General features: G+C 35.9%; 1 protein-coding gene across 4 annotated transcripts in view; it reads right to left on the reverse strand.

The window, feature by feature from the left end:
* LOC136843249 (piwi-like protein Siwi) overlaps positions 1–27,624 on the reverse strand; it is a 164,584-nt gene that overhangs the window by 125,140 nt on the left and 11,820 nt on the right. For all 4 annotated transcript variants that reach the window (XM_067111364.1, XM_067111362.1, XM_067111363.1 and 1 more), the window contains exons 3-4: positions 24,445–24,552; positions 5,382–5,481 (exon numbers count right to left, since the gene is read on the reverse strand). In XM_067111364.1, coding sequence (XP_066967465.1) covers positions 5,382–5,481; positions 24,445–24,552 — 208 coding nt within the window. The remainder of the gene's footprint in view (positions 1–5,381; positions 5,482–24,444; positions 24,553–27,624) is intronic.

The raw sequence follows: 27,624 nt of genomic DNA on the forward strand, positions 1-27,624 counted from the left end.
ATATATATATTATATATATATATATATATATATATATATATATATATATATATATATATATATATATATATATATATATTTTTTTTTTACTTGGGATTCTTTTGGGTAAGCAAAAAATCTCATATTCTGGTGATATTCAATCCTTTACCTTCATTTTCCAACAAACGGAAAGTCTCTAGCACAATATTTAGAATTTTGGTGAATTTTTGAAAAAAAAAAAAAAAATTTCCTCCGCTCCGCAAGCACGCGACTCCGCTAAAATCCTGTCATTTCTTGCGTCAGCTTGCCGTAATTTTTGCGCCCTTTCATATTATTCGTTACATAAAGTGTTATACATCAAAATGTGCGCAATTTCATTTAGAATACAACAAAAATAAATCATTCCTTTAGCTCTTCACAGTTTTTTAATATTTTCGCCGAAATCACGGTAACTGACAAAATTTTAACGTTCGTCAACTTTGACTCGATCGAAATGATCGAAAAACGCATCCATAAGCCATAATTATTACATTCGAGTAACAATCAATCACTTACCTTCATTTTGCAACAAACGGAAAGTCTCTAGCACAATATTTAGATTTTTGGTGAATTTTTGAGAAAAAAAAAAAAATTTCCTCCACTCCGCACGCGCGGACTCCGCTGAAAATCATGGCATTTCTTGTGTCAGCTTGCCGTAATTTTTTCGCCCTTTCATATTATTCGTTACATAAAGTGTTATACATCACAATGTGCGCAATTTCATGTAGAATACAACAAAAAATAAATCATTCCTTTAGCTCTTCACAGTTTTTTAATATTTTTGCCGAAATCACGATAACTGACAAAATTTTAACATTCGGTCAACTTTGACTCGACCAAAATGATCGAAAAACGCATCCATCAGCCATAATTATTACATTCAAGTAACAATCAATCATTTACCTTCATTTTGCAACAAACAGAAAGTCTCTAGCACAATATTTAGAATTTTGGTGAATTTTTGAAAAAAAAAAAATTTCCTTCACTCAGCGCGCGCGGACTCCGCTGAAAATCGTGGCATTTCTTGCATCTGCTTGCCGTAATTTTTTCGCAGTTTCATATTATTTGTTACATAAAGTGTTATACATCAAAATGTGCGCAATTTCATGTAGAATACAACAAAAAATAAATCATTCCTTTAGCTCTTCACAGTTTTTTAATATTTTCGCCGAAATCAAGATAACTGACAAAATTTTAACAATCGGTCAACTTTGACTCGACCGAAATGATCGAAAAACGCATTCATAAGCCATAATTATTACATTCGAGTAACAATTAATCACTTACCTTCATTTTGCAACAAACGGAAAGTCTCTAGCACAATATTTAGATTTTTGGTGAATTTTTGAAAAAAATAATTTCCTCCGATCCGCGCGCGCGGAATCTGCTGAAAATCATGTCATTTCTTGCGTCAGTTTGCCGTAATTTTTTGCCGTTTCATATTATTCGTTACATAAAGTGTTATACATCAAAATGTGCCCAATTTCATGTAGAATACAACAAAAAATAAATCATTCCTTTAGCTCTTCAAAGTTTTTAAATATTTACATCGAAATAACGATAAATAGAAAAATCAACCTTCGGTCAACTTTAACTCGATCGAAATGGTTCAAAAATGCAATTGTAAGCTAAAAAAAAAAAAACTTACAGTCTAGTAATATTCAATCAATTTCCTTCATTTTGGCACAATTGGAAAGTCTCTAGCACAATATTTTGATTTTTGGTGAATTTTTGAAAAAAACTTTATGTCCGAGCGTTACGAATTCATGCATCATTTTGCGATAATATTTTCTCTGTGTTGCTTTAATCGTTTTACAATCTGTTATATACCAAAATCATCGCAATTTAGTGTACAATACAACTAAAAAAATTAACTCATTAGCTGTAACTCGTTTTCCTTACAGCGATTTGTATACAATTATATAAGAGTTTTTTTTTGCTGTCATATATTCCAATATTTATATATGATATTTTTTTCATTTCTGATGATTGCATACTAAACTTCAGGCAATGAGAAAAAAGGAGCCAAAATGAACTCTTAATCTTGAAAACTAAGCGCGCTGTGATTTTTGAAAAAACTTTTTTCCGCTTCGGCGCTACCTCTCGGAGGCCACCGGCATACGGGAGACGTTTTTGAAAATAGGGCTTCGGCGTTAAAGGGTTAACTTGTATTTTTCATAGCTAACAAACCTATTGGCTTAACCTGAGGATAGAATTTTCTAGCGCCAGCTGGAAACCGGTAAAGAACATATAGAATTGTAGAACAAGTTATTGGTGGCAACGGGGTTCGGCCAATTGGATGAGAGATGGGCATAAGCTGACCTCCCTTAACTGGAGAGCGCTGTGACGCATCACTTTCTTCCAGCCCAGGGAATCGCTTTAAGGGGTGGCAAGAGGTGGGCAATGTACGTCAAGACCGTAGATTTGTTAGCTATGAAAAATACAAATTAAAAATTTACTTGTTCATGTGCAGAACAAACCAAGGTCTTAACATTCGGATAGACTCATCTTTGGTGGGAGGTAAGAGAACCTTGAACTGCATGGAGGTTCAGCACACCTTGTCTCATTTCCTGGTTAAGCTAAAGCAGAGGAAGGAGAAGTATGCCTCTGACTTGTCAGATAAAAAGTTTACCAAACAGTCAGACTACTGGGCTAATGCACAATGTGGAGGAACATTGTATAAGTGGAAGTTGAAGAGCTATATCTGTTCAGACAACAAACCTATGTTAGCCACCAATTTGTCTCCTCTTATTCCTCTTTCCCCTTGTCAGAGGAGGAAAGACTAGCTTCTGCAACTTAAATATTTGTGTATGAATAAACTTTCTCAAACAGAAAAGCCATTCACTCACCTGTACCTACCCAGTTCCAGCTCATGATGGCTCAATCTTCCTACTGTCTGTGGGTAAAGAAGGTGAAACGGGAAAGGAAAAAAAGACAGTCATTTCATTCACTCTCACTTTCATACCATCATGTTAAAGATACAAACTCTCCTGCTAGAGGCACTGGATGAGCTACACAACTTGTTGAGCAGCCACCACTGGTCCCAAGGAAAAAGTGTCCAAGGACCTGCAGGCAATGTCCCAAAGATAGAATTATGCGAAGGTGGTTTGACGAAGCAAGTACCAGCTTTCAAAATCCTATGAACAGTTAAGTTCTTCTCAAAAGGTAATGAAGGGTCTAGACCCTCGTGCGCACGCACACACACACACACAGAATCCAAGGTTGTAGAAGAGCTATAAGCACATCTAATAACATCACAGGGGCCCAAAGGAGATGATATTCTTGGACACTTCTTTCTTGATCCGGCCTGTCATCATGAAGCGAAGAATTTTCAGTCTTAGCTACGAATTCCAGGACAAATTCGAAGGCTACGGACTCCAACCCCTCCTGTGTTTAACATTAGAAAAGAGACCATGGAATTCTCCCACTCTCTTCAATGAAGCTAGAGCCAGTAGGAAGACCATTTTAAAGGTCAAGTCTCTGTCAGATGACCATCGTAACGATTCATATGAGGCTTGAGTGAGACTACTCAACACCAGAGTCAGATTACACCTACGTGGTCTGAGTCCTCTAGAACAAGATTGCTAAAAGCTTTTGAGTAGCAATGAGATTTCCCAAGAAGACAGGTCCACATCTTTTAGGTACAGAACCAAAGCAGGCCTGTAAGCCTTTGATGGCAGACATGGAAAGACTTCTCCCTCAGGAGAAAACTAATTAACCTGCTATTTGCTGAACAGAAGTTCCATCTCTCTTGCTGCTGTGCGAGAAAAGTCTCTCGCTTGCAAGAGATAGTCTCCAGTCGTGAAGAGATAGGGACCCTACCAAATGATGTTATCTCTCGACGTGAGGCAGGCAGAGGAGTTTGTGCCACGGAGGGATCTCTCTGGGAACTGCTGACAGCAGGAATAGTAGATTGGGGGACCATTCTGCACGATGCCACCAGGGAGCTACAAGGGTCATCCTAAGATTCTGGGAAATTATTGAAAGTAATACTGAACTGATAACCAACCCTAAAAATTCAGCTAAAGTTGAAATTAAAATACTGAACATAAAGCTCATCATATACTACAGAATAAGTACGTCATACTGAATAATTGCGTGTTCTGTAGATTTTGAATTTAAGTACATAAATCAGGATAAAAATGGGTGATAATTCTGTTTAGAAATGGAATGGAGTGTAAAACTTACGCCAAAGGCAAAGTGCTGGACCTTATATGGTCATTCAGTTCTTAACCCTAAAGGGATGGGGTAATTATATATCATGCAACCCCCCCAGACTGGGCAAACTTTAAGGTTGGCCAATTTAAGAAAAAACACATCAATGGAAAGTGGAAGATATGCAAATGCATATGGAGTAAGAAGAAAATTATATAAAAATTTCCTCTACCTTACACGGGAAGTTGAAAGTGACTATTTACAACCCTGTGTGGGGCCTCTTTCAAAAAATATTCGTAAATTTTACCCAGTTATGTTTTTTCTAACTTATTTTATTTTGTGAAATTATAATTATAGCTTACACAGTATCATAACATATATGAAATAAAATCAATAACAAATTTTGGGCATATTTGTTGTAAAATATTTACAAATTTACTGAGATTGGGAAATGCAGTGACTTTTTGGGGATTTATACGTTTTTTTATATTTCTTTAAAAATTACAATTATGACAAACATCTTATTGTAAAAGATAAGAACTAAAACCAACAGCAATCCCTGGGTATATTTATGAGCAAATAAATAAAAAGACATCATGGGAGAGAAAGGAGCAAGACATTCCCCCTTCAAGGCAAGAACAATACTAAATTCCACGAGATGCCCACGACTGCTCTGAGCTGAATTCTTTAGTTGCCACAATTCATTTATGAGCCACTGAAGTATTAGAAACTCTTTCTAGCTCATTACAGCCAAATCGTATGGCGTGTAATATTAATACTCCTCAGAGGGGGATCCGTTCAAAACCCAAAACTCGTTTTTTTAGATCCTCTATTGAGGGGATCAATCCATTATGGGTTAAAGGGAATTTGAGTTGAGATATTAAAGGGATAACAGGAAGAAAACTTCGCAGTTGCATATGAAACAATTGTTAGGAAAGGGTGGAAAGTAAGAAGGAAAAGAGAACATGAATGTAGTTACAGCACAAGGAATGGAAGGGGTTACAGCTAAGGGCTAAAGGGAGGCTGCAAAGAACCTTGGTATGCCTACAGTGCACCACGCGAGATGCACTGACAGCACTACCCTCCCAACAAGAAGAATTCTGGTTAGGTACTGGCTTTAGATTACCAGCAGACTATCTACATTCACAAATGAACAGCACAGTAACATCAGCACCAATCATACTGCTGAATGTCTTTAAATTTCTTACCTTGTTCAAGTTTAAGAGACCCCATTGCTTGACTTAATCCTTGTACATGCCCGACTTCAGCTCCACGGTAGGTGCCTCTGGTAAGTGCTTTTGCAGGTAACTGAAAAAAACATTTACACTAATGACCAGAAGAAGAAAGAAAAAAAAAAAAAAAAAAACTCGAGAGACAATCAGTATGCTACATTACCAGTAAAATGAACCACCTCACTAGCTGCATTCCTGGATTTCTTGATTTTATCTCACTTTACTGTCCAAACCAATAGGCTGTAATCTATAAAGTGATCTCAGCTCCAAACAGCAACCTTTCAAAACCTCTTGTATACTCATCAGAATGACTACAAGACACCTATTGGTTGGTTCCACCTCCTAGGGAGGTTCCTTTAATGCCCACCCAAGTTATGAAACTCAAATGTTAAGTATACCTCAAACGAATTTACAGGGTTGGGCATCTGTGAGTACTGACAAGTCTTATTGTTTGAATTAATTCACCCACCTCTGAAAACATTCATGTATTATTGTAGTTGTGATTTAACACTATCGATGGTCATCTTTTGAATACCCTTCACATTTCCCCGATTTCCAAAAAGGCCCTTGTCATAATCTATGAACTCCTGGGTTTTTCCTTTAGTACTTTGTCAATTCCATACATTTTTTCTCCCACTGATTTCTCCTCCACATCTTCACAGTATGCCAAATCTTATTTTGAACCACTCATCCATTGGTAATACAGTAATTTCATGGTAAATGTGAATTCCGAGTAAGCCCACAGTTTATTCAACATGTAAGTTATATTGACCATAATTTAATCATCATACCTGAGAAGTATATCGTTTACCCAAAGGAAAAAACAATGAACTGAAACATTCCCCAGTAAATTGATATGATAAATAAAAAAAGACTTTGAAATTAAAACAGTGCAGATATATGAAGCAGGTTGATACAAAAAATATACACATAAATATTTAGAGAACATAATACTGATATGCAAATGTGAACTCTTCCAGTCCCTCTCTCTCTCTAGAACTCAACAATGCTGAAATGTTCACCAAGGCGTTCATGCTCTAATGGTCACCTTACTGACAGGGTAGCAGGGAGTCACTTTCTTGTTTTTAACCTATTCTTGTTTCTTTGTATTTCCACACATGGTAAAGTTCTTGCTCCTCTGTTCTGCCCTAGTGGAAGGTAGTGCTTCCTGTACCAATGATGAGGTGGTTAAAATTTGCAATATTTATTTAGCAGGAGTTTTTACACTCTAAAAGACAAATATCTAAAAGACTTTCCAGTTTTGGATTAACATTACGAAAATTCAGCATGCAAATGTTTATTAGGTGAAGCAAGGCTCTGTTTACATTTCATTATTCTTCATGCACACAGAATTGTACCGCCTGTTTTCCACCTAGTTGACAATAACTTCTAGCTTTGTGACTGGATCTCCATGCATGGGCTATCTGGCCAGAGTACTGCTGTCAACAAAGTTAATTAGTGTGTTTCCATTTGATACTATACATCTCTGTTCAGTTTTTACAAACAGTAACAACCAGTCAAGTATTGTTGTTGGGTAGATATTCCCTTAGTCCTGGACTGGTATAGTAATTGCCTGTGTACAAAATATGCAACTTGCCCAGAATAACTGGCCAGAAATGTTTTCACAGTTGCTCCCAAGTATCCTAGAGGGTCAGTAGCTGTTCTACAATCACAAATAATACAGTATACACTTCACAACATATAGGTGCCTCTAGCATTGTAAATACAGCTTGAAAATAAGGTGCCCTTTGAACAATACATGACCTCCATCTACCATAAGCTTCTGAGAGATGATATTATTATTAAAACAGTTTAACCAGACCACTAAGCTGACTATCAGCTCTCACAGGGCTGGCCCGAAGGACTTGGATGACAGGTCTAGGCTAGAAGCCTAGCACTGGGACCAAATAGGTATTAGATATGGTGATGAATGAATGAAAATTAAATTAAAAACTGCACAAAGGCACATGCTCTGATACTGCAACACACACACAATAAATACATTTTAAACTAATGTTTCCATATATACTCACTAAAAAGGTATATTAAAATTTTAAAATTTGTTTTATAATTCATTAGACACCCAAGGATTTTCACATTTCTATTATTTACTTATATTTTATCAATTAAATCACAGCTCCTCATGAACATTAAAATTGGTATTACTGAAAAAGTAGGAGATTGACAAAATTTCCTTCATTGGTCTATTTCCAAAATTTGATAATTGTTGCAAGTTTTATTTTGGATATTCACACAATACATCTTTGACTGTCATCAACACTTTGCAATCTGGGCATTTGGGAGGGGGGCCACACAGACTGTTCATTAAGTGTCCATGTGTTGTGTGTGTGTGTGATGAAATCCATTTGCCAACACTGGATTTTATCTATTTTAAATTACTATTTTCAGGTTCTTCACTCCATATATTTTGCCATTTACTTTCAATGATTGTTTTTATATACCTTATATAGTCATTAATAGGGATGTATACATTTGCTCATCATGTGGACTGCTTCTTTAGCTGCTTTATCAGCCTCTTCATTTCCTTTAATCCCTACATGGGCAGGGATCCAACATATTCAATATTTCTTCCATTATTATACAATTTATAGAGTGAAAACTTGATTTGTTGTACAATATTTTTTTATTATAGCTTTGGATGGCTTCTATAGCGCTTCTGGAGTCACTATAAAACAAAATTATTCTTTAATTATTTTTATGACTGATGCTATGGCACATAACTCAGCTGTAAATACTGAAGCATTAACTAGTAGAGAGAAATGATACATTTTGTCTGGGGATATTGCAGCATATCCCACTCTGTATTGTGATGTAGATCCATCAGTGTACAGGCAGTCCCTGATTAATGACGATAATTGGGTATTGGTGCCGATTTCCGGTTATCATCACACCCTCAGAATGGAACCAGCTCCGCCCAGATAACCAGGGACTGCCTGTATACTGCATAATGTGGACCTTTTTCGGAATGTTCTACTGTATGTTGTCTATGGTGTTCTGGGGTATATGAATAACTTTTTGATAAATATTTCAAGTGTGTACAAATTCTCATTTTATTCATTGTCCAAGGAGTTAACTTTAATATTAAAGGTAACTGTATATTTATATTTAGCGACTCAAACAATTTTATAGCTCTAACTGGGAAAGGAGGTGGATGATTGTTTATAAACACATCTCTTACTTTAAATGATTTCACATCTCTTACTTCAGAAGTATATTTATATTTAGCGACTCAAACAATTTTATAGCTCTAACTGGGAAAGGAGGTGGATGATTGTTTATAAACACATCTCTTACAGAGAGAGAGAGAGAGAGAGAGAGAGAGAGAGAGAGAGAGAGAGAGAGAGAGAGAACTTTTGCAGTACAGTACAGTAAGGGTTGTCTATCAGCTCCTCAAGTAGTGTTTGATTTTTTTATTAGGTTTAATGCTCTATTATATTTTGATTTCATGTATTTATGTTTTCCAGTTCAAAATCAAATACCAATCCCAAAAATTTGCTGTTTGGCCAATTGGTACCTTTTATTTTTTTAAATCTATTTCTTCACCTTTTTTCCACTTTTTATTTTTTATAAAACATTACCGCTCAAGTCTTTTGTATAGAAAATTTGAAGTCTACAGATGAGGCCCAATCATCTATTTTTATTATAGTTTTATTAATGATTCACTCTTTATGTTTTGTGCAAGATGCTGAATAATATACAGTATAGTAAAATTATCCATACACAAGTTACTTTAAATTCCGATAGGTAGATTATTACTGATATCATTTATTGCTAAAGTAAACAGTGTGCCACTGAGGACGCTTCCTTGTGGAACACCGTTTTCAAGTGGAAATGTACTTGACAATACATTATCATTACTCACTTGAAAAGTACGATTTGTCAGTAAGTTCTGGATAAACCTCGGTAATGTCCACGGATGTTGTTTTCATGTAACATTTTTACTAATGCATATCTCCATGTAGTATCATATGCCTTTTCAGTGTCAAAAAAGACTGCTATAGTAATTTGTTTTCGTTCAAATCCTCTTCATATGTGGTCTTCCAAGGTAGACAGTATTTTGTTACACTGTGACCCATATTGAGTTAGAGTCAACATTTTATTTTCTCTAATGTGCCATGTTAGTCAAGTTTTTACTATTTTCTCTGGTAATTTGCATAAATAACTTGTTAAAGAAATTGGTCTGTAATTGTTTACATTACTGGGATCTTTTCCTGGTTTGGGGATAGGGATAATTATAGCTTTACGCCATTCATCTGGACATAAATTTCGAAGCCATAAGTGGTTATAAAACTCTAATAAGTAGGTCTTTGCCAAAGGTGCTAAATAGCATATTTCAAAAATATTGTCACTCTAGGGGCAGATTTATTGCTGTTCAACAGATCGAATTCCAACGCTTCCAAATTAAATTTTCTACTTTAATGTGCAGAAATGCTCATCTCAATTTTTGTCACTACTTACTTTTGCTAAATTTTCTCCTATTACACTACTTATTTCTTTTGGGTCAAGTATTCTTTTCCCATCTTTTATTATGGCAAGTCTAGATGGCTTAACATGGGTACCATTTATTTTCCCAAATTTTTCCCATATTTTTTGTATGGGAGTATTGTCAGAGAGATCTGATACATATTTCCTCCATGAAATGATTCTTCCTTGAATTACTTCTTTGAAATTTTGCAGATATTTTGTTACATGAGGTTTTAATGCATCAATTTCTAATAATAATATAATCATTTTCTGTAAAGTTCCTTTTAATATTGGTAATGTTTTATTTATTTTACTGAACTTTCTATTCAAATTATTTAATCGTCTTTCAATTTGGAAATACCATTAGACCATTTATTTTTATTAATTCTGCTGAGTTTTTCAGACCACTATGGGACTTTGTGTTTTGTTGGATCAGATTTTAATTTTGGTATTGCTTTATCAGCAGCACTTTTCATGAAATCAACAAGAAATTTAATAGCTTCATTATGGCCTTAAAATATTCAAATGGTGGGCTATTCCTAATGTGGAATTAATATTGCTCCCAATCTGCTTTATAAATGTTATATTGAGGGACGTGCTTGGTGGGATTATTTTGTAATAACAATGAAATTAATATTGGGAAATGATGACTTGCATGCATGTCGTCAACTGTATTCCAATACAATCTGTCTACTATGTGTATTGTACATAGAGCTAAGTCAATTGAAGAAAATGTTCCATGTGTTTTAGAAAAATATGTGCTGATATTATCATTTATACAGCACGTCATACAAATCTATGTATTCTTCTATTTTACTTCCTGCTCTATTTGAGTCTGTACAATTACAGTCCCACATCGGGTTGTGAGCATTAAAATCACCTATTATTAATGTAGGTTTCTTGGCATTATTGAGTAATTAAGTTCGTCAATGTCATAATTTTTATTAGGTTGGTTGTATAAATTATAAATTACATAACTATCGTTTTTATTAGAATTTTAATACCTGATGTTTGCAAGTCAGCAATGTTTACAGGCACTTTGTCATAACATACTTTGTTATGTACATAAACAGCAGTACCTAAATTTCCTTCTTCCCCTCTAGATATAGATGCTAAGGTATATTTACCTATTGTTGATATTTTGTTGACATGTTGTAAACATATCACTGATTCGTATTCTTTTAGTAATCGTTGTATTTCTCCTAGGAGTAATCTGGTCTGCAGACCATTTGTTCCATTGTATAATATAGCTGTTGAAAGTATTTTAATATAGCAGTCGAGTTTCACTTTTTTTTTTTTTGTATTACCAACTTGGATTTTTACTAATAATTTACTCGCAACATTCATTTTGTTTTTCTTTTATAACATACTAAGTGCTCAATGTACATGCAACCTTTTTCAAGGGTACTCAAATCTGTGGTTTCTTTTTTTCTATATTTCATAAAATTTTTGTTATGATTACAATTCTACAAAACATTCATTACATCTACATATAGTTTCATGTACATTACTCATTTCATTTGCTCTTGTACAAATTATTGGTGATGGAGTAACCTCTTCTCCCTTGACTTAATCATTATCCTCTTCAATTCCAGCGTTTTGGATTTCATTTCTGTATCCATAGGTTTTACTATTATTTTAAGAGATAAAGGTATATTCTTGGTTTGTTTTTGTTCTTTCTTCACATCCTTTTTCTTTGGTTTAAACGATGTTGCTCTAATTATAATTGTGTTTTTCATTTTGGGTGGTGTTCTCTCCAAAGGCCTTTTTTTATCTTTAATTTCCACTCCATCACAACTTTCCTGTTTCTTCTGCAATAGTATCATATTGTGCTATCTGCATCAATTTTTCGAACGAGTTGGATAAAATGTTACCCATATCCTTTGTGACTGTTTCTGGATTCTTCACCATTTTAGTTTTTTCTCTAGAGCATTATTTTCTTGAGATTTATTTTCCTGGCATTTTGTTACTTCTATCTGTATGTATTTTTGTTTCATTATAAGTTCTTGCTATTGGGGCCTATGTAAGTTTCTTTGCAAGATCTTGAATTCCTCTCACTTTCAATTCTAATTTAGCCTCTCTAATAGATATCTCTGTTCTTTCTTGTAGCGTTTTCAATTCCGTATTGTATATGTAATACATTCATTCTTTGGACCTTGCATGATGATTATGTCCACAGTTTACACATTTTGGTTCACTGCAATTCCATTGTGTGGCGTGTTCTTCAGATCCACAATACGCACATACAGGTTCACTTTGACAATACAGTAAACCCCCTTACTCGCGTTCTCATGGTTCGCGGACTCACGCATTCGCAGGTTTCTCTGCGGAACTTATCTAGCCATTTTTCGCGGAAAATTCACCCATTCGCGGTATTTTTCTGAGACATATTCACTAATTACTGTATTTTCTTATAATTTTCATGAATAAATGCACTTTTGTGATAGAACTATCAAAATACTAAGGTATAAGCATTTTTACAGGGTTTTTCTTGGTTTAAGCTATCAAAATGGGCAGTTCTAAGCATTTTTAAGAGGGGTTTTAAGCATTCGCGGATTTGACCTATTCGTGGGGGTGTGTGGGACACATCCTCCGCGAATATGGGGGTTCACTGTATTTTTTTGCATGCCCATATTTACTACAGTTTTGACACTAGTGGCTTTGGGGCATAGGGCCTTATTTCTCTGTTTTGACCTAAACCTTTTATTTTTGGGGGTAGATCTTGACCCTCAAATTTTATTTTTGTGATTTTTAACATTCTTTTATTTTGTTTACTCAGTACATTATATAAAGTAATACGTCGATCTTACACGATTCAAGTTGAGAGAATTCACAGACATACGAACTTTTCATTGGAACCTAACTAATTGGCATACGCGATTTTTTCACAGACGCGAAACTCTCAAGAAACCCTTCAGAAGTGGTTATCTTTCATTTTAGAAGCAATTTATAAGTTTTCATGCTTTTGTGTAAAATCTGCATGAAAAATGTATCATTTTTATTTTTGTACATGCATAAATACGATAGAAAACATAATTTCAGCACATTCAGTCAGTGTACTTTTACAAGATGTGATACCCATTCGCAAAGTTACTGCACTTTTCAAAGATGATATCCCTGCAGAAAGTGGTTGTTTAATGTTTGAAGTACATTTATAAGTTTTCATGCTTTTAAGGGGAGCGCTGACTCCATAAGGCCCCATTATAAAGTAAGTGCTTATAACTACCTTATGAATGAAGGGATTTGCTTCAAATTTTTACCACTTATTCTTCAACTAATAATGAAAATTTTCATCGTGGGAAATTTAGAAATTTGACTTCTAAGCTTTTATTTTTTTTTTTTTTTTTTTGCATTTGGTAAAAAGATTTCAATACCTTTTCAAAATATGCAAAATAAAAAGTTTCCCTCAAAAATTAATTTCCCATGTCAAAAATCAAGATATATAGTTATACTATACTCTGTAAATGTTTCATCGAATTTGGTTCAGCCTTCTTGAAGTTATAAGCTTTTATTTTTTTAAAAACTAAGTTTTGAGAAAACAGCAAAAGAACAAAATTTATGGTTATTTTGTAATAACTATGGAACTATGACAGTTAGAAGGTTGATTTTTGCACATATACTATTTTGTCATATAAGAAATATGCCCTGAAATTTTCAACACAATCAAATGAAAAGAAATGTGCTCTCTTGATTTTTATATTACCTAAAATTTGCATTTATAAACATATATACACATACTGTGTATATATATACAGTACTATAATCATACCGAGTTTACGTGAGGTTAGGCTCCAGAACCCCTCGCGCTGGGTGAATTTTCGTGTAAGTTTGGCATGGCCTCTAAAAATGCAAATAAATCCTTATTCCTAAAGTTTAAACACTAAATATGACCCTAATCATGCTCCCAAATTATTAGGTTAACTTTTAAATGAAATTAAAATTACTGTAATTACATTTAACCCTTTCCTATCGGCTTAGTTATCACATCACTGAGGGTACATGAGCCCCAATGTGTCAGGGAGCGCTTGATAGTGCAAAAAAATAATTTCAAAAATTCAGCAAAAATAGACATTTTATGCCAACAACGTTCATTTTGCTGTCCTTTTTTTCTAAATGTTTATATTTTATGGTGGAATAGTCAGAATAAGAGTCTCAGCCCTCTAAATACAAAAAAATGTGAGTTATTTAACGAAAAAAAAAAAAATTTTTTTACTTATTTTTATATTTTCGTTCGTAACCCAAAAACTATGAAAGTCAGACAAATTAATTATTTTTTATGAGAAAGCCAACAAAATTCCCTAAATATTGACATATAAAACAATGGAAAACGAATAAGTCCAGTTGGTGAAAAAATTGATAGAAAAGAGGGTGAGAAACAGAGCGCTCTGCCCGGCCTATGGTGAGAATTATCGATAGAAAAAAAAAATTTTTTTTTTAAGAGCCCTATCTCGGTTATTTTTCATAGAAATTACTTTGTAAATATACGAAAAAGTAGAGGAAAAGTTGAAGAATAAAGGGAAAGGTCAAGAAAAATGGCTTTGGTAATGGCAACAGTTTCATTTTGACGTTATAAATTGATCGAAACAAAAAAAATGTTATCGTTGTCAACATTATCATTCGTAGCTCAAAAGCTATAACAGTTAGGCGAATTAATTATTTTTTATGAAAAAGCCAACACAATTCTCTAAATATTGACATATAAAACAATGAAAAACGAAGAAGTCCAGTTGGTGAAAAAATTTATAGAAAAGTGGGTAAGAAACAGAGCGCTCTGCCCAACGTATGGTAAGAATTATCGCTACAAAAAATCTTTTTTGAAGAGCCCTATCTCGGTTATTTTTCATAGAAATTACTTTGTAAATATACGAAAATGTAGAGGAAAAGTTGAAGAATAAAGGGAGAGTTAAGAAAAATGGCTTTGGTAATGGCAACAGTATCATTTTGACGTTATAAGTTGATCAACGAAAAAAAAAGTTACCGTTGTCAACATTATTGTTCGTAGCTCAAAAACTATAACAGTTTGGCGAATGAATTATTTTTTATGAGAAAGCCAAGAAAATTCTCTAAATATTGACATATAAAAGAATGAAAAATTAACAAGTCCAGTTGGTGAAAAATTGAGAGAAAATAGGGTAAGAAACAGAGCACGCTGCCCGGCATACGGTGAGAATTATCGCTAGACATTTTTTTGAAGAGCCCTAGCTCGGATTTTTTCATAGAAATTACTTTGTAAATATACAAAAATGTAGAGGAAAGGTTGAGGAATAAAGTGAGAGTCAAGAAAATTGGCTTTGGTAACAGCAACAGTTTCATTTTGACGTTATAAGCTGTTCGAAGCGAAAAAAAATGTTACCGTTGTCAACATTATCATTCGTAGCTCAAAAGCTATAACAGTTAGGTGAATTAATTATTTTTTATGAGAAAGCCAACAAAATTCTCTAAATATCGATATATATGATAATGAAAAATGAGATTCAGAGCCCTGCCTAAAATCCAGATGTCTCTTATGTGATGAACTAACGCGTTTTCCACTAGTTTTACCGTAAAAACTTTGCGAAAGCATGTTGGAAACTGTTCTTGATTGACGTCGCTGTATGTAAACAGCCACACGTGTTTACTCAACCTCGTACGCATGGTCTCTGACAGAAGTGTGGCCTGCCAGGCCTGCGTGGGTGGGATCAGCTGATGTCATTGTGAGAATTTTACTACGCCATGGATTTGCCCATGCACAGTAGAGGAACTAAAAAATTTATAGAAAATAGAGGATACGAAACAGAGTGTTTCCAATAATGTAATCCTACATTTATAAAAAAAGTAAGATACGAGAGAGAAACGTGGTAGGATCAGCTGATTTCATTGTGAGAAATTTACTATGGCAGGGATTTATAATACGCAGTATAGGGACTGCTTGCCTGGCGTATCGATGCCTGAGTTACACAGTCCAAGGTATGCTTTAGCCTATGGAAACCACCAACTGTCCGAAAATAAAAATTTACCCCTACCACACGTATGAAAATGTCGGTAAATTTATGTAAAATTACGCCAGTCAGAAAAGAAGGGGGGTAGGGGGTTATTGCGTAATATTACGTCAATTGGACAGGAAAGTGTTAAAAGCTAGCTTAATAGATTACCCTTAAAAAGAGATATAATGGGTGACATAAAAATCAAAATTGAGAGTTGGAAGAGAATTTCCCTCTCCCCTCTTCCAACCGATCTATTTTTAGAAGTCGTCTCTCAACCTGTTTTTAATAACTTCTTTACTTTATGTCTTCAGTCTTAGGAATAAAATCAAATGGCTCATCATCTAAGTTTTTCATTGAAAACACTTTCGTGCTGAGAACTGAGTCATTTAGAATGTGGCCATGGAGTCTTTGTTGTGCCTCACTAGCTTCCAAGGGAGAGGAAAATTTAACAAAAGAAGAAAATGGCTGCTTATCTTTTTCCAGAATTAATTTAATTCTTTCTACTTTGCCAAATTGTTTTACTACACTATATAAACATTCGTAATCTAATGACAAGCCTACTTTAGTGCAATGAAGGACTCTATTACTTGAATCAAATCCACAGATTTAGTAACGCCCTGGTGTCTCAAGTGTTTGGTTCTGTCTGACAGCCAAGCTTGTATCAATGTTCATGCCAGAAGTCGTTGCCAGTACCAATAAGTCATCAGATCCAGGGGAGGGAAAACCAATAGCCAAATCCATAAATTCAAACCAGTCCCCAAAAAGTGCACACCTGACACCCGAGAGTCCTCACAAAGATCCCAACAGCACACCAAAAAGGGAAAACCAGGCAGCTTCTACTGCCCAGCTTCCCCATCCCAACACACTGACAAAGTGCACAAGGAGACCCCAAGATGCCAAGCATGCACACATCAGACCACCACACAAACTGGCTCATCCACCCACCCAAAACTGCTTGGTTTTATCAAGAAAGAATTGTGGATCAGTAAGGTATTCGCATTCTCCACCAATGGCACAAGTGAGAGTTGATTCCCTACAGTCCACCACATAACAGGCCCTTTCAGGATAGCACCAGTACGCTTGCAGTGGCCCAGGTATAAGCCAACCTGCCTGCTGGGAGTTCTACCCCACTAATGGGGACCGACTCCTCACTCTCAAAGTATTGGTGGGCTCCCAGACAAAAGCCAGAAGTCCCACCTCCAAAACCAGCCCGCGCAGCCCCCCCCTGGTTCTGATGGGCTGATCCTAGGTGATGGTTCTGCTCCCAAGATAGTGATAGGAGAATCCCATCTCTATATCTTGGGTCCAAACCATACCGGGTGGCAACTCAACCACCACAACTCCCATAATTAGCATTGAATGCGAACCCCTTCCAAAAAATTATCCCTTCTCAGATTCACCTAAGCAGTAAAATTTTGCAAATGTGGAAATGTCCACACCATTTAAACCAAGAGCTAAGTAGGATGATTCATCAGAACCTGGGTCCAAATGCTAGGGTCACTTAGCCCCTCACCCTGTCAAGGTGTCCTACTCGAGGGGGGGGCATAGATTGGTCCAAGGTATAGGCTGCGATCTGGCCTTCCTCCTCGAAAGGGCTGCTGCAAAGGTGAGAGGGACTTGGCTGCTGTTGCGGGAGTTTCCTCAGAACACTTGGCAGATTGAGCCAGATCAGTTGTAGATTTCTTCTGAAGATCAGACAGAATCTCCTTAACCATGTCTTGGGGAAAGAGATGCAACCCATCTAGAGGAGAGAACAAGAGTGACTTTTGTGTTGTGGTGACTCCTTTAGTAGAGAAGGAGCACCACACCTTTCACTTCTTTAAAATTCCCAATGTAAACAGGAAGGCGAGCTCGTAAGAGCCATCCTTGACTGCCTTGTCTGTGCAAGACAATACTCCCAACCAGTCAAGAAGAGAAATCTTCTACTAAACCGGACAATCCTCGATTTTTCTGGCTAAAGCCCCCATCGTCCAATCAAGGAAGCTAAAAATTTCCAACACCTTGAATAGGTTCTTGACAAGGTGGTCCAGTTTGGGCAAAGAGAAGGAAATCTTGACTGCAGAGAACACAGGGTGATGTGTGGCATCAACTAACCCAGAGAAATCCCCCTGGGAGGCAGCAGAGACTCCCAAGTAGGAAGCTTCTCCAGTGGTGTAAAACCAACATTTTCTCTTTGAGAAGCTTTGAAGGGGGAAGGCAAAGGATGCTTTGCCTTTGTCACTCTTCATCGCCAGACACTTGTCCACTTCTCGAAGAACTTTCTCTGAGGGGCAAAGAACTAGCTTGGGTAGGCAGACATCAGCCGATTGTTTCCTCATATGAAATGCCGAATATTATTATTATTATTAAAGTAGTTTAACCAGACCACTGAGCTGACTATCAGCTCTTATGGGGCTGGCCTGAAGGATTTGGATGAAATGACTGGTCTAGGCTAGAAGCCCAGCACTGGGACCAAATAGGTCATTCAATATAGTAATGAATGAATGAAAATTAAATTAATAACTGCACAAAGGCATAAGTTCTCATACTGGAACACACTCACAATACATACATTTACTGTATACTCATGTTTCCACATACACTCACTAAAAAGGTATACAGTAAACTCCCCGTGTTTGCGGTCTCACAATTCATGGATTTCTCTATGGAAGATATATACGCATTATTCGCTGAAAATCCACCCATTCACGGTATTTTTCACTGAGAAATATTCACTAATTACTGTATTTTCATGTCATTTTCATGACGAAATGCATGTCGTGTGATGAAACTATTAAAAATACTCCGGTAGTGCTCGAATTATGATATTTCACCTTAAGAAAATTCAATTTTCCAATGGGGTAAGCAATATTTATAAATTACTTTTTAATTTCACGCAGGCAACAGTGTACAGGCAGCGAGAGACCAAATTACAACAGACCAGCTTCTTTTCCTCTAACTCTTTATCCCATCTTCTAGTTAAAAAAAAAAAAAAACAATTATAAAAGTATTGTTAGTAACGTCATACTCTTGCGTAAATGCGTACAGCCATAAACAACCGACCAAGAAACTGTTGTTTTGTTTATAACTGAGTCGGATAACAACAGCCCTTTTGCTTGCATTTCAACCATCGTATGGTAATACACAATTACTGTAGGTTATAGTACAAATGACATTAATTAGAATAGGACTGATATTTTTACATTATACCCTTATTCAGTACGGATAAAAGATCAGCAAGGAAATATACTGCTAAATTTAAGCTCCAAGTTGTAGCTGAAGCTGAGAAAATAATGTTCAAGCTGCTAATGACTATAAATTATCGTGCATCGGCAACATGGATGAAACTTGACCGGAATTAAAATTGGAGAGAAAATATTTTAACCAAAACTACTGGACATGAAAGAATACATTACTGCTACTTTTACGCCGATAACGATAAATACATAAAGCTCGTATTATGATGAATTCAAGTGAAAATAGCGAACAGAATCTTGATTTTTTTTTTTTTAACACAAAACAAACGCGGCCCCAATTGGCCAAAGTCATCTCTTAACGAAAAAAATAGCCAAATTAATTTCACGACGACACATATTTAAGTTATATTTAGACTTAAAAACACCTCATACAGTATAATAAAAAATAACTTTGCCCCAAATAAAGTATCTAGAGATTCATTTACGCTAACTAGAAGGAACAAAAGCCCTCTGAACAGAGTTAAACACAGCGAAATAAACACCACGTAAACGATTTCCAAACCAAAGCATTGATCACTATGATCACAATTTATAATACAAAAGCAATGTAAGAATATATACAATATTATTGGATACAGTGAGTTTGGGCATAAGTTTTTCAAAGATCCATGGAAAAGATGCATATTCGTTATGTTGATGTTTGTATAATACAATATGTGAATATAGAGTACAGTACAATGTAGGCTACGCTACCGTTATATGTATACGATATACCATACTAATTCTTGTTTGTTATTCAATTTCTCTGCACTGAATTACCATAAGTCACTCTACATTTAGCTCATTTAGCTGTTATTAATAATTACTATACTGTGTATGTATAGAGTATACAGTACTTTATAGTGTAGGCTAGGCTACCATATATGTATTTATGGTACTGAATACCCTAGTGCGGGCTAGGCTATATTCAAGACATTTCCAACAAACTATGGGTTTTTCGGAACCTAAGCCCATCGTAAGTAGGATAATACCTGTATAAGCAGTTTTGGCATTTTTTGTGTGTTTGAACTATCAAAACAGGCAATTCCAAGTGTTTTTAGAAGGGTTCTAAGTATTTGCAGGGGGGGGGGGGGGATTTACGCATCCCCGCGAATACAGGGGGTTTACTATATTAAAATTTAAAATAAAATAAATTTTAAAATTTAGTACTATAATTTTAAAATTCATTAGACCCCTATGGGTTTTTGTTTTTCCATTATTTACTTTTTATATTTTATCAATTAAATCATTAGAATTGGTGTTACTGAAAATGTAGGAGATTCTGACTAAGCTTCCTTCATTGTTCTATTTCTAACTTTTGATAATCCCTGTAGGTTATATTTTGGACATTCACATAATACATGTTTGACTATTAACACTTTGCAATCTGGGCATTTGGGAGGAGGGCCACATGGACTGTTCATTAAGTGTCCACGTGTCAAATGAGTATGGCCTATTCAAAGACTCGTCAGAATTACTTTCTCTCTCTCTCTCTCTCTCTGTGATATGATGAACTCCATTTTCCATACTGGACTTTATGTTTTACTATTTTCAGTTCTCCATTCCATATATTTTGACATTTACTTACAATGATTACTTTTATATACCATATAATCACTAATAGGGATGTTTACATTTGCCCTTGTCATGTGGACTGTTTCTTTAGCTGCTTTACCAGCCTCTTCATTTCCTTCAACATATTTCAATATTTTTTCCATTATTACAATTTATGGAGTGAAAACTTAATTTGTTGTACAATAGTTTTTTTTATTATAGCTTTGAATGGCTTCTATAGTGCTTCTGGAGTCACTATAAATCACAGAATTATTAATGAAGCTGGGGAAATCTGGAGAAGCAGGCTCAATGAAGTCTGGAAAATTCGCCAGAAAAAACCTTAGTAACAACGAATGGGTAGACGAAGGAGCTGTATCTTGCCCCGTTTCTTCCTTATCAGAGGAGACAGGGATAAGGTGGCGTCCTTGCTATTGGAAACTACTGTTTTCTTCTTTAAAAAGCCCATGAGTTCAAGCTGACACTTAATTCGGGCTACGGCCGAATCTTCCTGAGCTGATGGAGAGGGAAGAGGCGGTGAGCATGCCAAAGTTGGCACCACACAACCAAAAGTTGGCAACAATTGATCCACAGTTGGCGCTGAGCACCCGGAAGCTGGCACCAAGCGCCCATAAAGTTGACATCGAGCAGTCGGGTGCGGACGATTGAAGATGCAGTGAGAGGGGCAAGCGAGTCGAAGGAGATGGGCGCTCCAAGCCAAGAGAGCGCTTAACAGGAGGGGACGGGCGCTTACTCAAAGAATCATGTCACTTAGAGACCAAACAAGGGCGCTTGTGACTCGACAAAGGCTCTGGACTATTCCAAGAAGATTGAAGACGAGCAGAAGAAGCGGTAGTCGGTGGAACGGTGAAACTGCAGGAGGGCTGCAGACTAACACTAGCATCCTTATATCTCTTGACAGGAGGTGAGCTGACTGCACTGTCTTTTCAAGGCAGGGAGAAGGAAGATCTACACCACTGACACCTTGCGTCTGGCAAAGAGTCTTCCGAATCCGACGAAAAGCGAGAAGCACTGAGAGATGCCTTTCCACTGGTACTCTGTCATAGCCTGGGACCATGCAACAGGGTTAATGGAGGGGGCGACTGACTGTGGGCAAACCCCATTGGCCTCCCTTGGACCTCCAGTGTGTCTTTTCTCAGGTGCAGGGGAGCGGGACAGTGACCTTCGTCTAGAAGCACCAGTGGGACGGGCAGCCACCTCCTCAACACTCCCAACACCGTCACTAGGCGCAACATTGATACTTTGCACCGATTTCAACACAAAATACCTGAAAGCAGAACCAATTTCCATTACAGTATTAGCTAAAAAATCGAACTGTTTATTGAATTTTGCTTCGAGACTGGCAACAGCATTGGGATACAAAGCACAGGAACCTGTTAAAGGAGTCTGGGGTAAAGGTGTAGGAGGGTTAAGAATGGGAGACAGCAGGAATCAAAGGAGAAGAGACAGAGCTATCTTCTACTACATTAGGTAAAGAAGGAATCTCCTGACTAGCTCTACTTTCGGCTCTAAGGGCCATCTTTCTTTTCCTGTCTCGATCTAATTTATTCAAATGGAACTTCCAGGTCTTCCATTTACTATCTTCCCAATCCTGACATTCTGGACATGTAAGTCTTTTACAACACTCTTGCCCCCTCCACTTGACACATTTAGTGTGCAAATCATAAGCCACTTTAGTAAGTGGTCTTACACCCCTCACTAAGTAACGAATGCTTAAGAGCTGGAGTCAGACATAATTAACTATCTTGAGAAATAACGTTAACTAACAAGATGATGAACATAAAAAGCCACCACAAAAAGTGAAAGAGAATACTTCACCAAACCTAAGGACAAAATCCAAAACAGAAGAAGCAGCAACTGCACAAGACTACCAATGTTAATTGGGAGCCGGCAGAAAACGAATTGATCCTCTCTGCTGATTTGTACCTGTCCATCCCAAAAGTGGGCAGGACCCTGTCACCTACACTGGCGATGGTAGCGGCACCGCGAAAATTTGAATTTCATTAGACTGCTGTGCAGAAGGATAGTAGCCATGCAATTGCTTGGTAAGCCACTTATATAAAAAAAAAATTATATTAGCAGATAAAAAATACAGAAATTGCCCTACTTATGATGGGGTTAAGTGCCAAAAAACCCATTGTTTGTTGAAAAAATCTTATCTCGAATATGGCCTACCCTACACTAGGGTAATCAGTACCATCCATACATATATGATAGCCTAGCCTAAACTGCATAGTATACTCTATACATATAGTTTAGTAATTATTAGTGTCAGCTAATTCTGCAGGTTCAATGCAGACTGACTTATAATTCAGTATAAAGAGAAACTGAATAACAAACAAGTCTTAGCCTACACTTTGGTATATCATATACACTAGCCTACATTATACTGTACTCTATTTTCACATAACGCCGTATTATACAAACATCAAAATAACAAATGTGCATCTTTTCCTCGGATCTTTTTAAAAGTTATGCTTTACTACACTGTATCCAATTGTATATATATTCTCATATTGGTTTTGCATTATAAACTGCAATCATAGCAATCAAATGTTTTGGTTTGGGAATCGATCACGCGGTGTTTATTTTGCCGCATTAACAGTTCAGAGCACTTTTCTTGCTTCTACTTAGCGTAAATGAATCTCTAGATGCTTTATTTTTACGGTGTTTTCAAGTAAAAAAATAACTTAAATATGCCTCATTGTGAAATTAATTTAGCTATTTTTTTTCATTACTAGATGACGTTGGCGGCATGTTTTTGTGTAAAAAAAAAAAAAAAAAAAAAAAAAGATCCTGTTTGCTATTTTCTCTTGATTTCATCATCATAATAGGAGCTTTACGTATTTATCTTTTATCTGCATGAAAACAGCAGTAATATGTCTTTCATGCCCAGTAGTTTTGATTAAAATACTTTCCAATTTTATTTACGGTCGAGTTTCATCCATGTTGCCAATGCACGAAAATTTATAGTCACTGGCAGCTTGAACATTGTTTTCTCAGCTTCAGCTACAACTTGCAGCTTAAATTTACTGTAGCAGTATATTTCCTTGCCAATCTTTTCTCCAAAGTGGATAAGGGTATAACGTAAAAATATATCAGTCCTTTCATACTTCCAACGTTATTTTTAACATAACTACAGTAATTGTTTACCCGTACAATGGTTGAAATACAAGCAAAACAGTTATCTGATTCAGTTATTAGCAAAACAACAGCTTCTCGTTCGGTTGTTTATGGCTGTACACATTTTTGCAAGAGTATAAAGTTACTAACAATACTTTCATCATTCTCTTATTTTAACTAGATGGAATAAAGCGATGGGGGAAAAGAAGTTGGTCTATTGTAAGTTGCTCCCTCTCTTGCTGCCTGATTGTACACTGTTGCCTGCGCCCGTGCGAAATTTCAAAATATTTTCTAAGTACTGTTGTATCGGTATTAATTGCTAACGCCATCGTAAACTTGAATTATTGTAAGACGAATTATCGTAACTCGAGCACTACCTGTATTCACTTAGCCAGCATCTATTATAATCAATACATCTTGTAGACCACAATAATCAGTGCAAATAGTAACAAATTATATATCAGAATGAGAATGTATTTTTCATGAAGCTAATAGAATGTAAATCTCTATCATCCTATTTTTGACACAATTACTTAACACAAAAAGAGAGAGGCCAACTTCAACTGGTCATACTGACCTTTCACTACAATAAAGGTAGTATTAATTTTTCAACACACCAAGGGCAATTATTGATCAAAAAACACCCCCTCCAACACTCCATAAAAAATCAAATGTTCATACCTGGTGTTCCCCCGTCACACCTTTGCCTGGCTGCGGCTGATTCTTTGCTCTTCCTCTTGCACGTCCAATACTTGCAGTTTGAGGTGGTGCTAGGCCAGGTGGTAAATACTGAAATATAAATTGAAGATTCAAATTTCTTCTCTGGTTAAGAAGCACCAGCACTACACATCTAACCCCTAGTGCTGTTAATTAATCTAGATGATGAACATTTCCCTTCCAAACACTTGTTTTAAACACCTGAGATTGACAAAATTTCTTGCAAAAATTTTATTTTTATGAGTACATAGCTGACAGTATATTCATTATATGCTACATGTAGTTGGGCTTGACTGTGGGGCCCAGGGACCCTAGTTATCCAGGATAGAGTGAGTTTGAAACAATATATGGATAAAATGAGAACATTTATAAATTATGTTTTTCTTTTGAGTGGAAATTTCTTTTTCAATGCTAGCCTGAGGCATGGCAATCACACTCATCAGTGGAAACAGAATGAACTCTTGAAAGTTCCTGCTAGTATTCAATCATGTCTCAAAATATATGAATAAATTATTATGTAAGACATTGTATGTTATTCCATGTAAAACAAATGAACAGAAGAAAGCTGTTCAGTTGACACTGTTATCTTCCGGAAGATACCTGTCAATGACTCAGTGACTTCTACCAGCATTTCTCTAGCATTTAACGAGGGGCTTCAGGGATAACCATGCCACTGTGGCACCTCCATCATTCGCATCATCCAACAGTTGATTTTACCGATGATTGTTCAAAGCATGTTTTGGGTAGGCTAGATTAGGTTGTTATATTCTTCAGGAAAACCAGAGCAGATGATGAATCAACACAATCATGGCAAATCTTAGCTCCTTTCATTAAATTTTTACATCTACAAGAAAGCAGCCAATCAGATTTTAGGTGCACTCTTTCCAAGAAAGGAAATTGTTTTGCTCATTAAAATTTGCCACAAACAAAAATTTGTTTCTTAATATTACTCTTAATAAATACCTATGAATAGCAACTAATTTACAATATTACAGTGTGTATACTACTGAATATAAGAACAGTAAGTACATTTATGGCACAGTTTTTTGAATTTTTTATAGTGAAATACTTGGTTTTTTAAATTTTTTATGGTGAAATACTTTTCAATTGCTGTACTATAGGTTTACGATCTCTTACCTTCTGATTCTAAAACCCGGAAAGCTCTAAATCTTAATTACTTTTTGGAGAAAATAATCATTTGCAAAAGTCAAACAGGACAACTTTATAATAATGATGATTTAAACAGTTTTGTTTGCTGTATCCAGTTACAGTATATTGTTTTTTTATATTGTTACTGTATTACAGAATATAAAAATTGTGATCGTACGCCATTTGCATTCTCAAAATCTAGGTTGATTGCGTACTACCAACATCTTCATTGTCGATAGCCTCTAGAAGAAACAATTTGGAGATGATCTTACTTGTAAATTAAATTGGGATTTAAAACATGCAGATTAATTTATTTTAAAAGCAGTAAATGTGTAATTTTGCCAGTTGTGGACATCACTTTTGCCTATTCCAAAACACTTTGCAGCATTTAAAAGCAGTAAATGTGTAATTTTGCCAGTTGTGGACATCACTTTTGCCTATTCCAAAACACTTTGCAGCATTTAAAAGCAGTAAATGTGTAATTTTGCCAGTTGTGGACATCACTTTTGCCTATTCCAAAACACTTTGCAGCAAAGTCAAAAAGTCAAATGATAGCTTTATTAAGAATAATGTACTGTTGTTTACCGTATCCAATTATATAGCATGTACTTTTGTCATATCGTACTGTATTACACAATATGAATAGCGCAGTCCTGAGCCATTTGTATTCCAGTTCTGTTTACAGCCTTACATTCAAGAGCTAATTGCATTTTACCAACTTCATAAGTTCCTCATTGGACGGGTCAGTACTGTTCTCAGCTGACGCCCTGCTGGCCTGCGTTCGAGTCTCTGCCGGCCAATGAAGAATCTAAACATTTTTCTTTAGCAATAATGTTTCAAGATAAGTTTATTTACACATAAAACAGTCCAAAACAGTGTATAAATCAAACTTGATCCCACCCAGGATTATTCAACTTTTTCATGTTTTTTTTTACAATTTGTCGTTCACTGTGCCATACAAAGCAATGAACAAAATTGTCCATGAACCAATCTAAACATTTTTTTTAAGCAATAACATTTCTAGATATGTTTATTTACATATAAAACAGTCCAAAATTGTGTACACCTTACTTGATCCTAGCCTGAATTATTCACATAGACTCTCTTATAATTTGTGGTTCACAGTGTCATACAAGTGATAAATAAAATTGTCAATAAGCCAATTAAAATAATTTTTGTTAGCATTATCACTCAACCATATGTTTATTTAGACATAAAACAGCTGAAAACTGTCAACTAAAATTTGATAAATCCTCGAAACTCAGCGGTCATTGCACCCCTTAACCTAGTGAACTTTTGCTCCTAGGCCTAATTAGCTGAAAACTAACTTGTATGCACCTTACCAGTGAAATCTACCAAAACTGACAAAGGCATAGGAATTGAAATGAATATTGAATTTAGGCCAAAGGCCAAGCACTGGGACCTACGAGGTCATTCAGTGCTGAAACGGAAATACTGTAGACATGAATCAACTGTCACAAGAGGGTGAAAAGTAAGATGGAACAAAGAGAATATGAAAGGAGGTATAGCAAAAGAAACAAAAGGGGTTGCAGCTAGGGACTGAAGGAACGCTGCAAAGAACCTTAAGTAATGCCTGCAGTACCACACAAGGTGCACTGATGGCTGGAATAGGAAGCCTAGCCTAGTATTATCTACCAATAAAGATACCTGCATATCTCATGTAATCTACCAAAAATGCATTATACACAAACTACAGTTCATTTTTAGGTTGCATATTTTAGTTTTACAGAATTTTGTTAGAAATACAATGTGCTTGTGTTATAGAAGCAACCTTCAGTTCCAAAATCCAAAAATTACAAAATCCATAGCACAGCTTGCCCCGAGAGTTTCAGGTAAGGGACTGTGAACCTGTATATCGATCAAGCTCATCATGAGATATGAAAGGGACCCATTTGTTTGTTATTCAGCTAAGAGATAAATTCATGTCTTGTTATAATATTGGATGTACCATCATGTCTGAAAAAGAAAAACTAG

Source organism: Macrobrachium rosenbergii, chromosome 11 (genome assembly GCF_040412425.1).
Source record: "Macrobrachium rosenbergii isolate ZJJX-2024 chromosome 11, ASM4041242v1, whole genome shotgun sequence".
In the NCBI taxonomy this organism is placed as follows: domain Eukaryota; kingdom Metazoa; phylum Arthropoda; class Malacostraca; order Decapoda; family Palaemonidae; genus Macrobrachium; species Macrobrachium rosenbergii.